This window comes from Stegostoma tigrinum, chromosome 45, assembly GCF_030684315.1.
Source record: "Stegostoma tigrinum isolate sSteTig4 chromosome 45, sSteTig4.hap1, whole genome shotgun sequence".
In the NCBI taxonomy this organism is placed as follows: domain Eukaryota; kingdom Metazoa; phylum Chordata; class Chondrichthyes; order Orectolobiformes; family Stegostomatidae; genus Stegostoma; species Stegostoma tigrinum.
Genome location: NC_081398.1, coordinates 6,714,450 through 6,735,277, shown reverse-complemented (window position 1 = coordinate 6,735,277; position 20,828 = coordinate 6,714,450). Strand labels below are relative to the sequence as shown.

The following is a 20,828-nucleotide window of genomic DNA, read 5'->3' as shown; positions in this document are numbered from 1 at the left end:
CCCGTGTGGTGTAGGGACGCCCACGCAGTGCCCTGAGGGCAGGTGGGGGAGCCCCAGGATTCTGTCCCAGTGATGCTGAAGGAATGGCCGACGTATTTCTGAGTCAGGGTGGGGGGGGGCTCGGAGGGGAACTGGCAGGGGGCCGCCCCCCCCCCCCCCCCCCCGTCCTTCGAGATGGAAGTGGATCCTGCGTGACGAAGGATCTTCGGCGAGTTTGCTGCAGTGCCCTTTGTAGACGGTACACGCTGCTGCGACTGAGCCTGAGTGGTGGGGGGGGGAGTGGATGCTTGGGCGGAGGGGGGCTGGGGGAAGCGAGAGCTAGGAGCAGGGGAGGTGTTAGCTTGGATTGTTGCTTCTACCTCCGCTGAGCAGGTAGTCTCTGAGAATGGGCAGGCAGAAGAGTCCAGACAGGGTAGCCAGATGAGGGGTGATGCCAGGGAAGACTCTCGAAAAGCCAGTTGCCTCTGTGCAGAAGTTACAGAAGGCACCGACACACATTATGCCATGCGGGTGCGAGCCGAAAACATAGTTCCTCTTGGGGTCCAGCTCTGCCATTTTCACCATCTGAAAGCCAAAAAAAGAGGTGAGCGACGGTCAATGAATTTCACAGAGAGGTGCCACCTCTCGCTGACTTCCTGAGTTGTCTTTCAGCGACCTTGTTCATCTGAATCATCATAAATTGCCACACTTAACCACTTTCATTCGAATATTTACAGAACCCTCCACCATGCCTGCTGTCCTCCAATGCCGACTCATCATCTAGCACGAAAACAGACCCTTCGATCCAACTCGTCCGCTCCGACCAGCTATACTAAACTAAGCCAGTCCCATTTGCCGCTATTGGCCCATACCCCTCTACATCCTTCCTATTCACGTCCCCATCCAGTGCTCCTTTAAACGTTGTAATTGTACCAGCCTCCACCACTTCCTCTGGCAGCTCGTTCCTCTGTGTGGAAAAAGTTGCCCCTCATGTCACTTTTTAAACTTTCCGCTCTCACCTTAAACCTATGGCCTCTAGTTTAGGATTCCTCTACCCTGGGGGGGAAGAGACCTTGTCTATTGACCCTATCCGTGCCCCTCACAATTCTCCTGAACTTCTTTCAGGTCACCCCTCAGCCTCTGACCCTGGGGGGCTACGTTCCCAAGCCTCTCCCTATCACTCAAACATTCAAGAGGAGCATTGGGGATTTGGATAGAGATGGCGTGCAGTGATAAGCGGTGGGGGGAAGGCAGGAGATTAGGACTCAAAATGCTCCAGGAACAGACTCAATGGGCTGAATGGCTTCCTTTGGCACTGTGATTTCCAAAAACTGCACTCCACCCACTCCAGAAGTATGTTATCGATCTCGTTTGACTTAGAGACTGTCTGAATGCAAATCTGTCCTGACGTAACCAGTCGTTAACTGCCGAAGATCAGGCAGACCATTTAGCCCTTCCTAAACTGAATAAAGGTCTCTATTCATCAGCCCTGTTTGTAAATAGCACACTCTGCAGTTTTGTAATCTAGGGACTGATAAGTTCCAAATGATGAGTTATTTTATCTTGTTTTTATTTGAATGTTTTTTATCTGAATGTTGCTGACTGGGCCCTGCATTTATTGCCTGTCCTTAACTGCCCCCTGAGACGGTCGGGGGTGAGCTGCCTTCTTGAACCAATGCTGTCTGTGTGGTGGAGGGGACACCCCATTCAGGGAGGGGGTGGGTTGATGGAGTTCCAGGATTTTGACCCAAGGATCCTGAAGGGGCAGCCCGATATATTTCCAAGTCAAGACGGTGAGCGGCTCGGAGGGGGAACTTGCAGGGGGATGCTGTTCCCCTGTATCTGCTGCCCTTGTCCTTCAAGATGGAAGTGGTCATGGGTTTAGAAGGTGCTGTCTGAGGATCTTTGGTGAATTTCTGCAGTGCATCTTGTAGATAGTACACACTGCTGCTCCTGGTGGAGGGAGTGAATGTTTGTGGATGTGGTGCCGATTGAGCGGGGGCTAATTTATCCTGGATGGTGTCGAGCTTCTTGAGTGTCGTTGGAGCTGTCCCCATCCAGGGCAAGTGGGGGGTATTCCCACACACTCCTGACTTGTGCCTTGTCAATGATGGGACAAGCTTTGGGGAGTCAGGAGGTGAGTTACATGCTGCAAGATTCACAGCCTTTGATCTGCTCTGAGAGTGAGCTCAGAAGCATACCCTTCGGCCCAAATTGTCCATGCTGGTCAGGTATTGTAAATTAATCTTGTCAGCATTTGGCCCCTATCCCTCTCAGCCCTTCCAATTCATGTACCCATCCAGAAGTCTTTTGTAACCACAGTATTGAGATTTATCATGGGCCAAAGGGCCTGTTCCCGGTACTCGACAGTTCTGTGGCTGGTTCAGCTCAATGGTAGTCCCCAGAAGTGGGGAAAAGACAGTAAACCTGGCAGCAGGAAACGCACCGAGACGGGGAAGTAGTCACGCATGTATCTCCACATTGCCCAGCTCCTGACCCACTGTGACCTCCGACCTCCTGGTGGAAGAGAGACAAAGAGGATTGGCTGACGATCGGGGCAAATAAAAAATGTTCCTAACGTGGCTCAGGAATCCACGGGAGGGGGCAATCGGATTTGGGTGTGAGGCCCGCTGCAGCCAGATAGTCTGGCTCCACACGCCCAACCCCATTCATGTCAAGTCAGGATTGTTTTACCTCTTTTAGGGGTATCGTTGTCGATCATTAGCCAAGCCAGGTAGAGAGCCGCAATGGGCCAAAAGCGAGTGAGAAGGAGGTACGCAGTCAGGAGGCTGCAGAACACACCTAGAGAGAGGGAGAGATCAGAGACAGTCGCAGAGTTTTTCAAGCAGAAATAGGCCATTCAGCCCATTGAATCTGCTCTGCCATTCAATGGCTGATCTGATCATCCTCAACCTTCCCCTCGATTCCCTTCCTGATTTAAACAAAAATCTATCTTGGCCTCAGATACACTTAATGACCCAACCTCGACAGCCCCCCTGCAATAAAGAATTCCACAGATTCATTTCTCTCAGAGAGAAGAAATGCCTCCTCAGCTCTGGGTGACCCCTTATTCTGAGATGATGCCCCTTTGGTCTAGACTCTCCCACAATGGGAAACAACCTCTGTCCGTCTCCCCCCGTCCAGCCCCCCATAAGAATCATGTCTGTTTCAATAAGGTCACCTCTGTCTCTCTCTCTCTCTCTCTCTCTCCCCATCTTTTTCTCTGTCTCTGCCCATCTGTGCCTCTGTCTCTCTCTCTCTCTCTCTCTGTCCGTCTTTCTCTCTCGGTCTCTGTGTCTCTGTCTCTATTCCTCTGCCTACCACTCTCCCTTTCTGTCTGACAGTCTCCCTATCTCTGTCTCTATGCCCCGTTCTCTCTCTCTCTCTCTCTCACCCTCTCTCTGTCAGTCTCTCTCTCTTTCCCTCTGTTTCTGTCACTCTCTCTGTTTCTGTCTCTCCCTCTCTGTCTATCCCTCCCCCCTATCTGTTTGTCTGTTTCTTTCTCTATCTCTATCCTTTATGTCTCTGTATCCCTCTCCGCGCTCTCTACACTTTGCTCTGTTTCTCGCTCTGTCTCTCTCGCCCGCTTGGTCTGTCAGTCACTCTTTCTCTCTCTGTCTGTCTCTCTATTTGTCTCCAGCTCTTGCTCTTTCTGTCTCTAACTCTCTCTGTGTTTTTCATTCTGTCCCTCCCCCATCTCTTTGTCTCTCTGTATCCCACTCCTCCCTCTCTATCCTTCTCTCATATTTCTGTGTCTGTCTCCCTCCTCCCCTCTCTACCCCTTCTTCTCTCTCACTCTCTGTCTCTCTCTTGTTCACTCCTCTCTACGTTGCTCCCTCTTTCTCTCTCATCTGTCTGTCTGCCTTTCTCTCCTCTTTAAAGATAACCTTTACCCACTGGCCTTTGGTCACTTGTCTGATTATCTCTGGGTATCGAGTGTTGCGAGGCAAGGTGCTACTAAAATGCAGCTTGTGTGGCAACGGTGGTCGCTGCTGCGGTCAATCCCTAACAAGCAGGACTCCCCCTTTCCGCTGACCAGCCCTAGGCTGAGGGTAGAGGGGGTGGGGGCAAAGGACGGGGCAATGTGTGATGGAGAGTGGAAGGGGGGTTATATTCCTTACACTCTGCCTGACACTGCCCTGTGGCTGAGCTCCCAGAATGCTCTGGGGGGCCTGGTGATGGCCAAAGGAGCAGCGGTGGTTGATGGGTCAGGGAGGGGCAATTGATGGGAGCAGAGGGGGGGTAGGGGGTTTGGAGTAGGTTGAGGAAGTGTTGGTGTGGATGGGGTGCTGGTGTTGAGAAGGTTGAGGGTCTGAGGTGGGGGGTTGAACTTTGGTTCTGCAGGACTCTTCTCCGGGGGGGGGTGGGGGGGGGCGCTTAGAATGGGTGTTAAGTCGAGACAGTTGATAGGGCACTGAGGGACGTTGGATTGAGGGGTTTTCTGAGGGGCAACTGGTGTTGAGCAGGCATAATTGAGGTTGAGGGTTGTTGGTGTTGAGGGGAATTAGAAGATCTGAAGAGGTTGAGGGTCTCAGAGGTCGTGGAACTAAGGTTTGAGGTTCTAGGGGGTTTGAGGATCAGAGGGAGTTGAGACCGGAAGTCTGAGTGGGGCACAGTGAGGGCCCATGGGCACTCGGAGTTGTAAAGAACGAGTCTCACTCACCCATCAGCAGGAAGGTTAAAACCCACTGAAACACGCTGAGGGCCTCCAGTAGCCTTCGCAACATCATCCTGCAGTCACCACCCGAAGTTCATCGACAGCCCTGGGGAGAACGCAGAATGGTGAGTGTGATGGAAGGAGAGTGTGAGCGAGTGAGTGTGTGAGCACACTGACCGCTGACCGTTCTCTGTCTCTCACACACACTTGTTCTCTCTCTCACTGTCTCTCACTCTCGCTCTCCCACACGCCCTCACGCTCTCTCTCTCTCTCACATGCTGTCTCCCTCACGCTCTCTGTCACTCTCTCGCACTTTCATGCTCTCTCACTCTCACATACACCCATTCCCCGGTGGTCTAGTGCTTAGGATTCTGCATTTTCACCGCTTCGGGCCAGCTTCGATTCCTGGTCAGGAAATGGAAATTCTATTGTACTAATTCACCTTGGGGACAGTATTTGCTTATGGACGGCACGGTGGCTCAGCGGTTAGCACTGCTGCCCTCACAGCCCTAGGGGCCTGGGTTCGATTTTCAGCCTCGGGCGACTGTCTTTGGGGAGTTTGCACGTTCTCCCCGTGTCTGTGTGAGTTTGCTCTGGGTTTCCCTCCCACAGTCCAAAGATGTGCAGGTTAGGGTGGGTTGGCTGTGTTAAATTTCCCCGTAGTGTTCAGGGTTGTGTAAATTAGGGGGGTTATAGGAGGATAGACCTGGGGAGAGTGCTCTGAGAGTTGGTGTGGGCTTATTGGGCCAAAGGGCCTGTCCCCACACTTTTGGGATTCTATGATTCTGTCTTTCTTTCTCACACATTCACTCTCTGCCTGCCTCTCTCTCTGTCTCGCCCTGTCTCCAGAAGACTGTTTAAATCACAGACCTGTGAAAGGGTGATGAGGAATGAGAGAATCCCTCTGTCCCAGTCTGGCCGTCGATCCAGTCAGACTTGCCTGTGAGGAACACCTCCCGAGAAGTACTCAGCCCATCCCAGCGCTGAACCTCACACTTTGCCCTGTGCTCCCAGAGATAACATCTGCTGCAAAATAAGATTGCAGCTGATGTGGGACAGTGCAAAGGTTACCACAGTGTGACAGCATCCAAGCTGTTTGTACAGAAGCAGCCTTACCAGCACAAACAGAAGCCATTCAGGCCATCTGCAAGGGGCTAGCATTTACCTTTCCTGGTTCTATCATGGGTCGCTGGCTGGGGCAGCAATCTTTTTAGGCTGTTCCTAATTGCCCCCACGTGAAGATGTGGAATGCAGACTATGCCATTATGGAGAGAGCTCCAGGATTGCAAAAAAAGAGAGAGAAAATGAAAAGGTGGGGGGAGGGTGATAAAAGGGAAGAGAAAGAGAACAAGAGGGAGAGAGAGAGAGAGAGAGAGAAAGAAAGGGAGAAAGAGAAAGCGAAAGAGAGAGAAAGAGAATAATAGAAAGGGAGGGAAAAAGAGGAAGAGATTAAGTGAAACAGAGATGGGGGGGGAAGGAAGAGAATGAGATCGAGAGGGAGAGAGGGAAAACGACAGAGAGAAAATGAAACAGAAAGACAGGGAAAAAGGGAGTGAATGTGAACAAGAAGGAGAGGGAGGAAACGAAAGAGAAGGGGGGTGAGAGAGGGAGAAACGGAGAGAGCAAGCGAGGCAGAAAAACAGAATTAGAGGGAGGGAGAGAGAGAAAGAAAGGGGAGGAAGAAAGAAAGAAAACGAGGGAGAGAGATGGGGAAGAGGAAGAGAAAGAGAACAAGAGGGAGAAAATGAAAGCAGGAAGGACAGAGAAAGAGAAAATGAAAGAGAGAGGGGGAAAGGGGAGCGAAAGACAACTAGAGGGATAGAATCAAGAAAGGGAGAAACAGAGGGTGAGAGAAAAAAAACGAGAGAGAAACAAAGGAGATAGAAGACGAAAGGGGGCAAAAGAGAACTGGAGGGAGACAGAAAGAGGGTGCGAGAGAGAAAAGGAAAGAGAGTAAGAACTGGGGAGGAAAGGGACGGAGAAAGACAGAAGGAGAAGGTCAAAGGAAGGGAGGAGGAGACACAGAGAAAACGGCGATGTGTTTGCATGGTGAGTGGGAAGGGAGCACGCAGGGAGTTCCTATCTATCTGCTGACCTTGTCCTTTCGAAATGGAAGTAGGACTTATAATTGGAAGACACTTGCTCTCCAACATTCTCCCCCTGAAAATATATCCCAAAACACACAGAATGCTGGAGAAGCTCAGCAGATCTGGCAACATGTGTGGGTGGAGAGAAACGTAAAAGTTAACTTTCCAAGCTATTTCTGACGAAAGATCTAGGCCCGGAATGTCAGCTATCCTGCTCCGAAAATGCTGCTTGGCCTGCTGTGTTCGTCCAGCTCCACACCTTGTTATCTCAACTTTCCAACCTGCCCTTTGCAGGTACTGAACCTGCACTCTGCCCACCCCCCCCGCGTCTCTCTCTCTCTCTCTCGACAGGCATGGCCGGGCTCCTATTGAGTTTCTCCAGCGATCTTCTGCCGTTGCTTTCAGATTTCCCAGCGTCTGTTTTCCCGGCTCCCACCTGCAGCACCTCACACCCCTCCGTTGCTTTCCCCATATACGTCCCACCTCTCCGGAATTCCCAACGTAGTTCGGAGTCCGGAATTGGCTCGAATCTCCAAGATCATAAGAAAAAAGGCGTCCTCCTGGGAGAGAAGCTGCAATTTCTCTGGCACCGGTCACGTCCCTGATGCCCACTCCTGACGGGTCCCCGTCTGTGGAGGTGCCTTATGTGGTAGAGTGGAGGGGTGGGGGGGGGAGGCGTGTGCCTCCCGTGGTGCACAGCAAGTTCCCATGAGCTCTCAGAGAACAGTGGCCCAGTGTCCGAATACAGTAAAGCTCCCTCTACACAGACCCCATCTAACACTCCCCAGGACAGGGACAGCATGGGGTTAGACACAGAGTAAAGCTCCCTATACACTGTCCCCCATCAAACACTCCCAGGACAGGGACAGCACGGGGTTAGATACAGAGTAAAGCTCTCTTGAAACTGGCCCCCATCAAACACACCCCAGGACAGGGGCAGCACGGGGTTAGATACAGAGTAAAGCTCCCTCTACACTGTCCCCCCTCAAACACTCCCCAGGACAGGGGCAGCACGGGGTTAGATACAGAGTAAAGCTTCCTCTACACTGTCCCCAATCAAACGCTCCCAGGACTGGGACAGCACGGGGTTAGATACAGAGTAAAGCTCCCTCTACACTGTCCCCCATCAAACACTCCCCAGGACAGGGGCAGCACGGGGTTAGAGACAGAGTAAAGCTCTCTCTACACTGTCCCCCCTCAAACACTCCCCAGGACAGGGGCAGCACAGGGTTAGATACAGAGTAAAGCTCCTCTACGCTGTCCCCAATCAAACGCTCCCAGGGCTGGGACAGCACAGGGTTGAATGCAGGACTATAATTCTGATATGGGTCGAGAAAGGACCCCCTTAACAATTAAAGGTAGATCGAGGGGAGATTGGAACCGGTCTAAATAGCAACAAATTTTTTGCATGAGAATTGGATAATTCTTCACCAGTAAAGTTAGAAAGGAATTTCCCAAAAAGGCTCGCGTTCAGGCTAAGAGGCATTTTACCTCGTGCTGGGTGCAGTACATCTTGTCAGCAGTAGGTAGCAGACTCCCCTTGAGGGAGCTTTACTCTGTATCTAACCCCGTGCTGTCCCTGTCCTGGGAGTGTTTGATGGGGGACAGTGTATAGGGAGCTTTACTCTGTATCTAACCCCGTGCTGTCCCTGTCCTGGGAGTGTTTGATGGGGGACAGTGTATAGGGAGCTTTACTCTGTATCTAACCCCGTGCTGTCCCTGTCCTGGGAGTGTTTGATGGGGGACAGTGTAGAGGGAGCTTTACTCTGTATCTAACCCCGTGCTGTCCCTGTCCTGGGAGTGTTTGATGGGGGACAGTGTAGAGGGAGCTTTACTCTGTATCTAACCCCGTGCTGCCCCTGTCCTGGGAGTGTTTGATGGGGGACAGTATATAGGGAGCTTTACTCTATATCTAACCCTGTGCTGCCCCTGTGCTGGGGTGTGTTTGATGGGGGCCAGTTTCAAGAGAGCTTTACTCTGTATCTAACCCCGTGCTGCCCCTGTCCTGGGGTGTGTTTGATGGGGGGCAGTGTAGAGGCAGCTTTACTCTGTATCTAACCCCGTGCTGCCCCTGTCCTGGGGTGTGTTTGATGGGGGACAGTGTAGAGGGAGCTTTACTCTGTATCTAACCCCGTGTTGTCCCTGTCCTGGGAGTGTTTGATGGGGGACAGTGTATAGGGAGCTTTACTCTGTATCTAACCCTGTGCTGCCCCTGTGCTGTGGTGTGTTTGAAGGGGGACAATGTAGAGGAAGCTTTACTCTGTATCTAACCCCATGCTGCCCCTGTCCTGGGAGTGTTTGATGGGGGACAGTGTATAGGGAGCTTTACTCTGTATCTAACCCTGTGCTGCCCCTGTGCTGTGGTGTGTTTGAAGGGGGACAATGTAGAGGAAGCTTTACTCTGTATCTAACCCCGTGCTGCCCCTGTCCTGGGGTGTGTTTGATGGGGGACAGTGTAGAGGGAGCTTTACTCTGTATCTAACCCCGTGCTGCCCCTGTCCTGGGGTGTGTTTGATGGGGGACAGTGTAGAGACAGCTTTACTCTGTCCCTAACCCTGTGCTGTCCCTCTCATGGCAGTGCGTGATGGGGGACAGTGTAGAGGGAGCTTTGCTCTGTATCTAACCCTGTGCTGTCCCTCTCATGGCAGTGGGTGATGGGGGACAGTGTAGAGACAGCTTTACTCTGTCTCTAACCCTGTGCTGTCCCTCTCATGGCAGTGCGTGATGGGGGACAGTGTAGAGGGAGCTTTATTCTGTCTCTAACCCTGTGCTGTCCCTCTCATAGCAGTGCGTGATGGGGGACAGTGTAGAGGGAGCTTTACTCTGTATCTAACCCTGTGCTGTCCCTCTCATGACAGTGCGTGATGGGGGACAGTGTAGAGGGAACTTTACTCTGTATCTAACCCTGTGCTGTCCCTCTCATGGCAGTGCGTGATGGGGGACAGTGTAGATTTACCCAGTCCCGAGCCACGGACAGACAGTGCCGGCATCAGGAATATCCAGACAATGAGGGCCTTCCTTTCAAAACCTTCATAACGACCCTGGACTAGCTCCCAGGGTTGGGGTTGAGGGTTAATAGAGGAGTGAACGAGGGGGAATAGGCCTCTGAATCTCATGCCCAACCACCCCACTCCCCAACCCCTCCCTCCCTGCTAATCTTAGGTTACAATTCTATGCCCATTCACCTAAACGGTTTGTATACCCTGTTGGACCTTCCAACAGCAACTGCCTGCTACCCAACACCCCCTGATGTCGAGAAATGTCCCTCCCCCTCTCCAAGGTCTGCAACAATCAAAATGTTCTGTCTCCTTGGTTCACTGGATGGGGTGAACCTAAGTTGGGAAGTTCCAAACAAGGGAAGTAAAGGACGCTAATATTGTGGGTAGCACGGTGGCCCAGTGGCTAGTACTGCTGCCTCACAGCGCCAGGGACCCAGGTTCGATTCCACCCTCGGGTGACTGTCTGTGCGGAGTTTGCACATTCTCCCCGTGTCTGCGCGGGTGTGCTCCGGTTTCCTCCCACAGTCCAAAGATGTGCAGGCTAGGTGGATTGGCTGTGCTAAATTGCCTGTAGTGTTCAGGGAGGTGTAGATTGGGTGGGTTATAGGGGGATAGATTTAGGTGGCATGCTCTGAGGGTCAGTGTCGACTTGTTGGGCCGAAGGGCCTGTTTGCACACTGTATCTATATTAGAGAGCACTACCATGGGGCTGTGTGGAGAGAATTCAGGGAAGCCGGAAGCTGTCAGGAAGGCTAAGGTAGGCATGCAGGTTGAAACTGGGGATGGGTTGACAATTGGAGGGATACAGAACATCATCAGATGTACAGGGATGAAATGGGTGGGGGGAGCTGTGCAGCCACAGAGTGACAATACTGTGGCCTTAAGAGGTGTGTTCTCTTCTGGGGCTTTTTTTAATGAAGAGAGGTTGGGATGGGGATGTGGTTTGGGGGCAAGCGAGTGGTCTCTTCTCAATCAACAAAGTAATCCGCTTGTGAGAACCTTGGGAGTTTTTCTTAAATGTTGGAACAATAGAAGCAGCCTGAATGGGTGGAGTCAAGCTCCCACATAACCAAGATTTTTTAAAATTTAACTTTCAGTAGCAGTTGGGGGCTTGGAAACTGCTATGCACCACTCTCTGCCATAGCAAAGCACTTGAGTTCTTTCTCTCGCACTACGTTTTCTGTCCTGAACTGGAGTAACTGCCTGTGGGACAATCTATTTTTACTGAATTTGCCTTTGCCAAGGGTGCGTTTGTGGGACATTACCATGTTGGAACCGTTACTGTTTAGTAGTTAAATAATCTATTATTCCATTAAGCTTTCCAATAGAGTTCAGTTATTCCAATTTCTCCTTACTTTTCTTTGTATTTAACTTATAACTCAAGAATAAGGCGTGTTTTGCTTCAAGCCTGAAGTTTGGCCAGTCAAATTGTATTCAGAGCACAACACCCCACACTTGCATTTAGAAAAAAGAAAAAGTTGGGGTCTCAGCTATTTCTTAATATATTTTGAGGGTTCGGTCCATAACACGATGAAGGGGGATGGAAGGTGTTATTGGACGTACAAAGTGGGGGTGGAGAGGATGGAGTTAAGGTAGAGGTGAAGAGGTCAGTGAGGTAGAAGAATGGGAAGGGCTTTTTTTATTTGCCTCGAACCAGTATCCCGGGTCTTCCCGTCCTTTTGTGGATTTGGCAGAGATGGCAGCCATCTTGAATTCCGTTTACTTGCCCGAACAGTCCCCAGTTTGGGGCATACGCCAAACATCCTGCCATAGAGGAATTTCTGAAACCCCTACTACACCACCCTCTCCACCGCACACGGACGCATCCCACTCCCTTCATCTCATTGTAATGTTCGCTCGGGCTTCTTTCCCCTTGACTGCGACAATTTTCTCCTTAACTCACCATGGGAACTATGCTGTCTCTGGATAAATATTTTTCTCGTCAACAATTCTCCGCTGGGACTATTAGTCATTATCTTATTTATCATCTCAAGTTCCATCAAAACCCAAAACACCTTCTCTACAACGAGCCACTGTTATGACTCAGTCAGGGTCTCTCCCAATCCTATATTCTCCGACCACACAGTGTTCCAGGCAAGACAATGATCCTCTTGGAGTGAGACCCCATCAGTACCCCACCTTGCTTCTTTATCCCTCCTGAAAAATGGGGACCTGATCCAGAAACATATTGAATTACTGACACACTCCCCCTGGTGACCCCCTGTAAATATTGACTCTGCCCTCCCCTGTAAGTGCTAACATAATGAATAATACATCACTTGATGATATAGCTTCAACTCAGGATGGTGAGTGGCTCGGATGGGAACTTGCAAGGGGCTGGTGTTCCCATGTATCTGCTGCCCTTGTCTTTCTAGATGGAAGTGGTCCTAAGAGCCTAAAGAGATTTTTTGGTGAATTTCTGCAGTGCACCTTGTAGATGGTACACCCTGCTGTGACTGAGCATGAGCAGTGGACGGAGAGGATGTTAGTGGATGTCATGCCAATCGAGAGGGGTCTGCTTCTCTCTGGGTGGTGTCGAGCTTCTCGAGTGTTGCTGGAGCTGCCCCCATCCAGGGAAAGTGGGGAGTGTTCCCTCACCCTCCTGGCTTGTGCCTTCTTGATGGTGGACGGGGAGTCAGGAGGTGAGTTACTCGCCCCAGTATTCCCAGCCTCTGACCCGCTCTTTGTGTGGCGAGTCCACTTCGGCTTCTGGTCAGTGGGATGTTGATAGTGAGGGGGTTCAGTGATGGTAACACTATTGGATATCAGGGGACAGTGGTTAGATTGTCTCTTACTGGTGATGGGCACAGCCTGGCATTTGTGTGGCACAAATTTCACTTGCCACTTGCCAGCCCAAGCCTGGATATTGTCCAGATCTGGTTGCATGTGAACATGGACTGCTTCAGTATCTGAGGAGCCGCGAACGGTGCAGAACATTGTGCGATCATCGGCGAGCATCCCCACTTCTGACCCTCTAATGGTGGGAAGGTCATTGATGAAGCAGCTGAAGACGGTTGGGCCTAGGGCACTACCCTGAGGAGCCAGGAATCCTGCGGCTCATTGGTAATGTCCCTGCCTCTGAGCCAGGAGTTCGTTTGAGTCCTACCTGCTCCAGAGATGTGTCATACCGTACCATATCCTGAGGAGCTCCTGCAGAGATGCCCTGGAACTGGGATGACTGACCTCTGACAGACCACAGCCACCTATGTATTTGCCAGGTATGACTCCAGGAGAGTTTGCCTCTGATGTCCGTGGACTCCAGGTTTGCTCGGGTTCTTTGATGCCACAGTCAGTCGAATGCAGCCTTGATGTCAAGGGCTGTCACCCTCACTCAAAGCACCATATGCTTCTGTTCACATCTTCCTCCTAACATCCCAACAGCCCATTCATCAACACCTATGCTGCTCCTGTAATTAGCCAAATGCCCCTTAAACACTGCTCACCTCATGCAATCCCGAGTGGAATGCATTCCTTGTTCATTTTCGAATAAATATTTTTCTCTCAAGCTCTCTGTTGTTAAAGATCGTTTCACATCGATTGGCCATTTGCCATTAAAATGTGAAACATGTCTAGTTGCTGCACCCTTTATTCTTCTACTTTTCAGGAAACAAACAGCATCGCACTGTTCTGGGGAACAGTCAGTTTCACTTGGTCAGTTTCGGGATTGATTTCGTTCCTGATGCACTCCACCCACCTCAGGGTGCCCCTGTAAATACTGACGTACACCCTTCTCCCCTCCCTCAGGGTCCCCCCTACCCCTGTAAATACTGACACACTCCCCCCTCCCTCGGGGACCCCCCTGTAAATACTGACACTCCCCCCCCACCGTCCCTCGGACTCCCCTTGTAAATACTGACACACTGCCCCCTCCCTCGGGGACACCCTGTAAATACTGACACTCCCCCCCGTCCTTCGGACACCCCTGTAAATACTGACACACTCCCCCCACTCCCTCTGGGACTCCCCTTGTAAATACTGACACACTCCCCCCTCCCTCGGGGACCCCCCTGTAAATACTGACACACTCCCCCCTCCCTTGGGGACCCCCCTGTAAATACTGACACACTGCCCCCACTCCCTCTGGGACTCCCCTGTAAATACTGACACACTGCCCCCACTCCCTCTGGGACTCCCCTGTAAATACTGACACACTCCCTCGGAGACCTCTGTAAATACTGACACACTCCCCCCACTCCCTCTGGGACTCCCCTGTCAATACTGACACACTTCCTCCCCCCCCCCCCCCCGGAGACCCCTGTAAATACTGACACACTCCCCCCACTCCTTCTGGGACTTTGCTGTAAATACTGACACACTGCCCCCCTCCCTCGGAGACCCCTGTAAATACTGACACACACCCTTCCACCACCCCACCCCCCAACATCCCCAGGACCCCCTGTCGATGCTGAGGGGCAAGAGTCAGGTGGATTGTCAGAGTCTCTTTCCCCAGGGTGGAAATATAAAATACCAGGGGAGGTGGGTTTAAGACGTGGGGGTGGGGGGGTGGGGGGGAGGTTTAAAGGAGGTGTGCGAGGCAATTTTTTTCACCAGAGGGTGATTGGTGACTGGAGGGTGCTGCCAGGGGGAAGCGTTAGGAGCAGGTGTAATAGCAGCGTTTATGAGGTATTCAGACGGACAGGGGAAGAGGCAGAGAAAGAGGGATCTGCAGGCGGATGGGATTAGGTTAGCACAGCACTGTGGCCCGTTTAGACCTGGTGGGCCGAAGGGCCTGTTCCTGCGCTGTCATGTTCGATGTTCTTGGACAAGGTCCCTCATGGTAGGCTGGCCCAGAAGTACAGGAGTGACATGGGATCCACAGTGACTTAGTCATTTGGATAAAAAATTGGCTTGGCTATAGAAGACGGAGTGTGGCGATGGATGGGTGATGTTTTAACTGGGGCTCTGTGACCAGTGGTGTTCCACAGGGATCAGTGCTGGGACCCGTGTTGTTTGCAATGTATCAGCTGGTTTGTTTAGTAAATTTGCAGATGATGTGAGAATTGGTGGGGCTGTGGATAGTGAGGGATGTTGCCAAAGGATACGGTAGGATATAGACCAGCTTGGAAACTGGGTGGAGAAATTGCCAGATGGAGTTTAACCCTGGCAAGTCATAGAAACGTACAGCACGGAAACAGGCCCTTCGGTCCAACTCATCCGTGCCAGCCTGAATTAATATAGTCCCAGCATTTTGGCCCATGCCCTTCCTATTCATGTCCCCATCCAGATGCCTTTTAAATGCTGTAACTGTACCAGCCCCCACCACTTCCTCTGGCAGCTCATTCCATACACGCACCAGCCTCTGTGTGAAAAAGTTGCCCCTCAGGCCCCATCTAAATCTTTCCCCTCTCACCTTAAACCTACGCCCTCTAGTTTGGGACTCCCCTACCTGAGGGGGAGAAAGATCTTGACCACTCACCCTATCTATGCATCTCGTGATTTTAGAAACTTCTATAACTCACTCCACGCTCCAGGGAAAATAGCCCCAGCCTGTCTGTCTATAGCTCAAGCCCTCCAACCCTGGTACCATCTTTTCTTCACCCTTTCAAGTTTAACGACATCTTTGCTATAGCAGGATGACCAGAATTAAACCAGAAGTGTGAGGTGATGCATTCTTGGCCGTCAGATACCAGAGGAAAGAATTGCATTCAACTCCTACTTGAAAACATTCAATGTTTTGGCTTCAACTGCTTTCTGTGGTAGAGAATTCCACAGGCTCCCCACTCTTTGAGCGAAGACATTTCTCGGCATCGCAGTCCTCTCGTGTATCCCTTAGACTGTGACCCCACACCCCTTTCCCAGTGCTGGACTTCCCAGGGTTAGAAATGGTGCGATTTTTCTGGTGAGGCCTACCCGAAAAAGGCTGATGAGCACTGATACAGTTAACAGGCCTGCACCGGTTGCCATGGTGATGGGGCTCGGGCCTAGGGCAGGCTGCAAGACGTAACAGTCAGGGGATTGGGCCAAAGGCTCAAACAAAAGTTAAAATGGCAGGGATTGGCGGAAGAAAGAGTCAGAACTGGCGTGAAGAGTGTGAAAAAAATGAGGGTTGGGGACATGGAAACCTAAAGAACGCTAACAGGTAAAAATGGGAAGGGTGTTCCTGAGTCTAAAAGCAGCGGGGAAACAGGCTAAAGGATACGGTGGAGGATGGAGATGAGGAGAAATGGTTTCACCCAGAGAGTGGGAAGCCTGTGGAATTCCCTGCCACAGAAAGTGGTTGAATGTTTCAAGGAGTTGGATTTTGCTCTTAGGGCTAAAGGGATCGAAGGGTATGGGGGAGAAGGCAGGTTGGATGATCAGCTGTGATCATATTGAATGGCTGAGCCAGCCGGAAGGGTAGATAGGCCTGTTCCGAACTTCCATGTTTCTCTGAAGCTTTCGAAAGAGCTGTCCTGGACTTGTTGGCCAAATAGCCTCCTCCTGTACCATTACTGATCTATGTGTGCAGGGTTAGTTGAGGGTATAGTGCAACAGGTTTCTCTTGGTGATAGACTGTTTTCCATTGAGTGGCATGATGGCTCACTGCACCAGGGACCCAGGTTCGATTCTACCCCGTCTGTGTGGAGTTTGCATATTCTCCCCCGTGTCTGCGTGGGTGTGCTCTGGTTTCCTCCTACAGCCTAAAGATGTGCAGGTTATGTGGATTGACCATTCTAGATAGTCCCATAGTGCCTAGGGAAGCGTAGGCTAAGTGGATTAGCCATGGGAAATGAAGGTTATGGGGGAGAATGATGGGTCTGGATGGAATTCACCTTGGTGGGTCATTGTGGGTGGGATGGGCTGAATGGCCTTCTTCCACACTGTACGGATTCTCTGATGAATGAAGAAGGTGTTTGGTACGCTTGTCTTTATTGGTGAGTGAATTGAGTATAGGAGTTGGGAGGGTCATGTTGCAGGACATTAGTTAGGCCACTTTTAGAATACCGCGTTCCATTCTGGTCACTCTGTTACAGGAAAAATGTGAAACTTGAAAGGGTTCAGAAAAGATTTACAAGGATGTTGCCAGGGTTGGAGGGTTTGAGCTACAGGGAGAGGCCGAATTTCCCTGGTGCGTCGGAGACCGAGGGGTGACTTTATAGAAGTTTATACAATCATGAGGGGCATGGGTTGGGTGAATAGACAAGATCTTTCCCTTCAGAGTAGGGGGGGTCCAATACTAGAGGGCATAGGTTTGAGGTGAGAGGGGAAAGATTTAAAAGGGACCTGAGGGGCAACATTTGCACACAGAGGGTGGTGCGTGTGTGGAATGAGCTGCCAGAGGAAGTGGTGGAGGCTGGTAAAATCACAACATTTTAAAGGCACCTTGATGGGTACATGAATAAGAAGGGTTTAGGGGAATATAGGCAAATGGGAATAGGTCACATTGGGATGTCTAGCCTGCATGGGTTTGTTTCCACGCTGCATGACTCTACGGCAGATTATGAGGGGCACAACATCTCGTCCACGATTTTACTGAACCTTTAAGCTCCCTGCTCTGCATTTTCTGGCAATGTTTTCTCCCTATCTTACAGCATGGGTTTTGCATCAGACAGTCAATTCCCAGATCTGATTGGTAAAATATTTGCATCTGGAGGGATCTGAGTGTCCCTGAACATCAATCACAGACAGGAATGGAATGCAACAGTTCGGAAAATCTTCCGACAATTACACGGCATGCTTGTTGGGCCCTCCCTCGCTGTGCCGATGTTTCCTCGCAGTGAGAAGAATTTTCTCACTCCACTATAAACAAGGTTTATGATGCTGTTTGCTGAGGGTGACGTTGCTGCACGCTTCGGAAAGTTTGAGGAGATTTACCTTCCTGCGCTCCGAGAGGCAACAGGATTGTAAAATTTACAAACCTGACCAGGTTCGGTTCAGCGAAGAGGCACTCTTGCTTTGCAGAGCCTTGAACATAAGTCATGGTTTCTACACAAGGACTGTGTTGTAGAACAGAAAGGCCTAGGTACATAATTCTTTCAAGTTTGCATCACATGTAGACAGGGGGGTTAAGAAGGCGTTCAGCACTCTTGCTTTCATTGCTCAGTCCTTTGAGTATAGGAGTTGGGACATCAATTTGAGGTTATAAAGAGTGTTGGTGAGGCCTCTTGGTGAGTGTTGGTGGAGTACTGCGTCCAGCTCTGGTTGCCCTGTTAAGGGAAGGATACTATTAACCAGGAGAAGTTTCAGAAGAGATTTACCAGGATGTTGCTGGGACCGGAGGGTTTGCGTTATAAGGAGAGCCTGGTTGGGCTGGCACATTATTCACTGGATTGTAGAAGTTTGATGGGTGACCGTATTGACGTTTATAAAGTCACGAAGGTTATAGATAAATTGATTTTCATGTCTCTTTTTTCCTTAGGGTGGGGGATTTCAAGACTAGAGGGACATATTTTAAAGATGAGGGGAGAAAGATTTTAAAAGGAGAATACAAGGGGCAATTTGTTTTACACAGAGAGTGATTTGTGTGTGGAATGAACTTCTAGAGGAAGTGGTGGATGTGGGTACAGTTACAATATTTAAAAGACATTTGGATTAATACACAAATAGGAAAGCCTTGGAGGGGTGTGGGCCAGGAGCAGGCAGGTGGGACTAGTTTAGTTTGGGACAATGGTCAGCATGGATTGGTTGGGCCGAAGGGCCTGTTTCTATGCTATAGAACTCTATGACTGAAATTTCTTCTTGCGAATCTTTGGAATTGTCAATTCCAGATACTCTGCGGACTACATCCAGGCCAGCGGCTGATGGATTTTTATTTAGATTTTGAGGGAATGAGGAATCAAATAAGGGATGAGGCATTGGACAGCAGATATATGGGAACACTATCCTCTCTGAGCACCACGCCATCCTGACTTGGAAATATATTGGCAGATCACTCTAAATTGGCGAAACTCCCCTGCCCAACCCCGTTCCTTTTATCAGTGGAGCGTATCTTCTCCCTGTCTGCTCTGTCCAACCCCTAGCCCACTTGTGATTTCAAAATTCTCATTCAGCTGTCCCTCTTGGCCTTCCCGTATCCAAAGAGAATGGTCCCAACTTCTTCAAGCTCTCCTCAGCGCTGAAGCTTCTCATCCTTTGGATCATACAGTACAGAAGAGACCCTTTGACCCAATGAGTCTGCACTCCGACCTATATTAGTCCCACTTTCCCCGTACTAGGCCCACACCCTCCAATGTTATGATGCTTCTGTAACACTCCTGGAGCCATTCTTGTCGAAACAGAGAAAATCAGAGCAGGAGTAGGCCCCTCGAGCCAGCTCCAGCCGTACAATAGGATCATGGATGATCATCTGGCTCATTCCCCGTCCCCTCTTTCTCCCCCATAGGCAGCCCCCACCCCTCCTCAAGCCCATATGGGAAGCGATGGCTGAATGGTATTATCACTGGCCTGTTAATCCAGAGACCCAGGAAATGCTCTGAGGGCCTGGGTTTGAATCCTGCCACCGCCGATGCTGAAGTTTGAACTTAGAATTAAGAGTCTAACGATGACTATGAATTGATTTTTTTCACTAATGTCTTTTAAGGAAAGAAACTGCCATACTTGTTTGGTGTGGCCTGCATGTGACTCCAGATCGACAGCTAACGTGGTTGGAATCATCAAATCCCTAGTGTGTGGAAGCAAGCCATTTGGCCCATCAAATAAAGAGCACCCCACCCAGACATATCCCAGTGACCCTGCACTTACCATGGCTAACCCACCCAACGTGCACATCCCTGGGCATTCCGGATAATTTTGCATAGCCACTCCACCCTAAACTGCACAGCTTTGGACTGTGGGAGGAAACACACGTGGACGTGGGGAGAAGGAGCAAACTGCGCACAGCCTGAGGCTGGAATCGAACCCGGGTCCCTGGCACTGTGAGGCAGCAGTGCTAACCACTGAGATGTTGTGGTTGGCACTTGACTGCCCTTTGGGCAATTATTACTGTCACATGTACTGAGGTACGGTGAACAGTTTTGTTTTGTGTGCTCAACAGGCAGGTTGTACCATAGAGAGTGCGCCAGGGTAGCAGAGCTGGGTGCAGAGTACAATGTTACAGACATAGGGAGGGTGCAGAGAGAGATCGATAGGGTAGCTCAGTAGTCAGCGTGGCTGCCTCACATTGCCAGGAGCATAGATTCCATTCCATCTATGGGCAACTCTGTGTGTGGAGTTTGCACATTCTCCCTGTGTTTATGTGGGTTTCCTCAGGGTGCTCCAGTTTCCTCCCACAGCCCAAAGATGTGCAGGTTAGGGTGGATTGGCCATGCTAATCTGTCCAACAGTGTGCAGGTTAGCCATGGGAAATACGGGGGGGATTATGGGGATCGGGTGGGTCTGGTCGGGATGCTCTTCAGAGGGGCAGCATGGACTCAATGGGCCAAATAGCCTGCTCCCACACTGCAGGGATTCAATGATTTCAAAAGGATGGCCAATGCATGCTCCTTTATCCATTAACGGCCAGACCAGCATTTATTACCCATCCCCTAATTGCCCAGAGAGTAGTTAAGAGTCAACCACATTGCTGTGTGTCTGGAGTCATGTGTAGACCAGACCAGGTAAGGATGGCAGTTTCCTTCCCTAAAGGGCATTAGTGAACTGAATGGGCTTTCCCTGACAGTAGACAATGGATTCATGGCCATCATTAGATTCTAATTCCAGACTTTTACTAAATTCGAACGCCATCATCTGCCGTGGCAGGATTCGAATCTGGGTCCCTGGATTAACAGTCCAGCGATAATACCATAGGCCGTCGCCTCCCCAATTGGCCCCTAGCTAATGATGCCCTCATGGCCTGCATGAGGAAAGATATTACAACCTGTGCCCTCCAGAGGTCTAACCAGAGGCCTTCGACTTGGCCACTCGGGGACGGGTGCCAGCCTCTGTGGAGGTAGATCAAAGGCTGGATCTGGTCCAGCCAGCTTCCCTGCTGTGGGTCTGCAATCTGTGTGTTACCAGGGGATATGGTGTGTGGGCCGCTGTCCAGCCCCGCTCCCCTGCATTCAGGCCGCACCAATGGGAAAAGAGACTGGAGAGAAAACACTAGAGACATAAAAGTGTGATTGTTGACGACAGGAGAATGCGGTGGAATGCCAACCGTCCACAGGGCAACCCTCGAAACTTCAGTTCCTTTGATGTCAGGGCTTGGGA

The 20,828-nt window shown here is 50.8% G+C and overlaps 1 protein-coding gene across 1 annotated transcript; it reads right to left on the bottom strand.

The window, feature by feature from the left end:
• Positions 1-156: 156 nt before the first annotated feature.
• On the bottom strand, positions 157-6,184 carry LOC125448814 (diacylglycerol O-acyltransferase 2-like). The gene is made up of 5 exons (XM_048524361.2): positions 5,802-6,184; positions 4,643-4,742; positions 2,674-2,781; positions 2,426-2,496; positions 157-564 (listed from the first exon to the last, which is right to left on the bottom strand). The coding sequence occupies exons 2-5, from the start codon at positions 4,707-4,709 to the stop codon at positions 337-339; spliced, it is 474 nt and encodes a 157-aa protein (XP_048380318.1). The 5' UTR covers positions 4,710-4,742; positions 5,802-6,184; the 3' UTR covers positions 157-336.
• Positions 6,185-20,828: the final 14,644 nt, after the last annotated feature.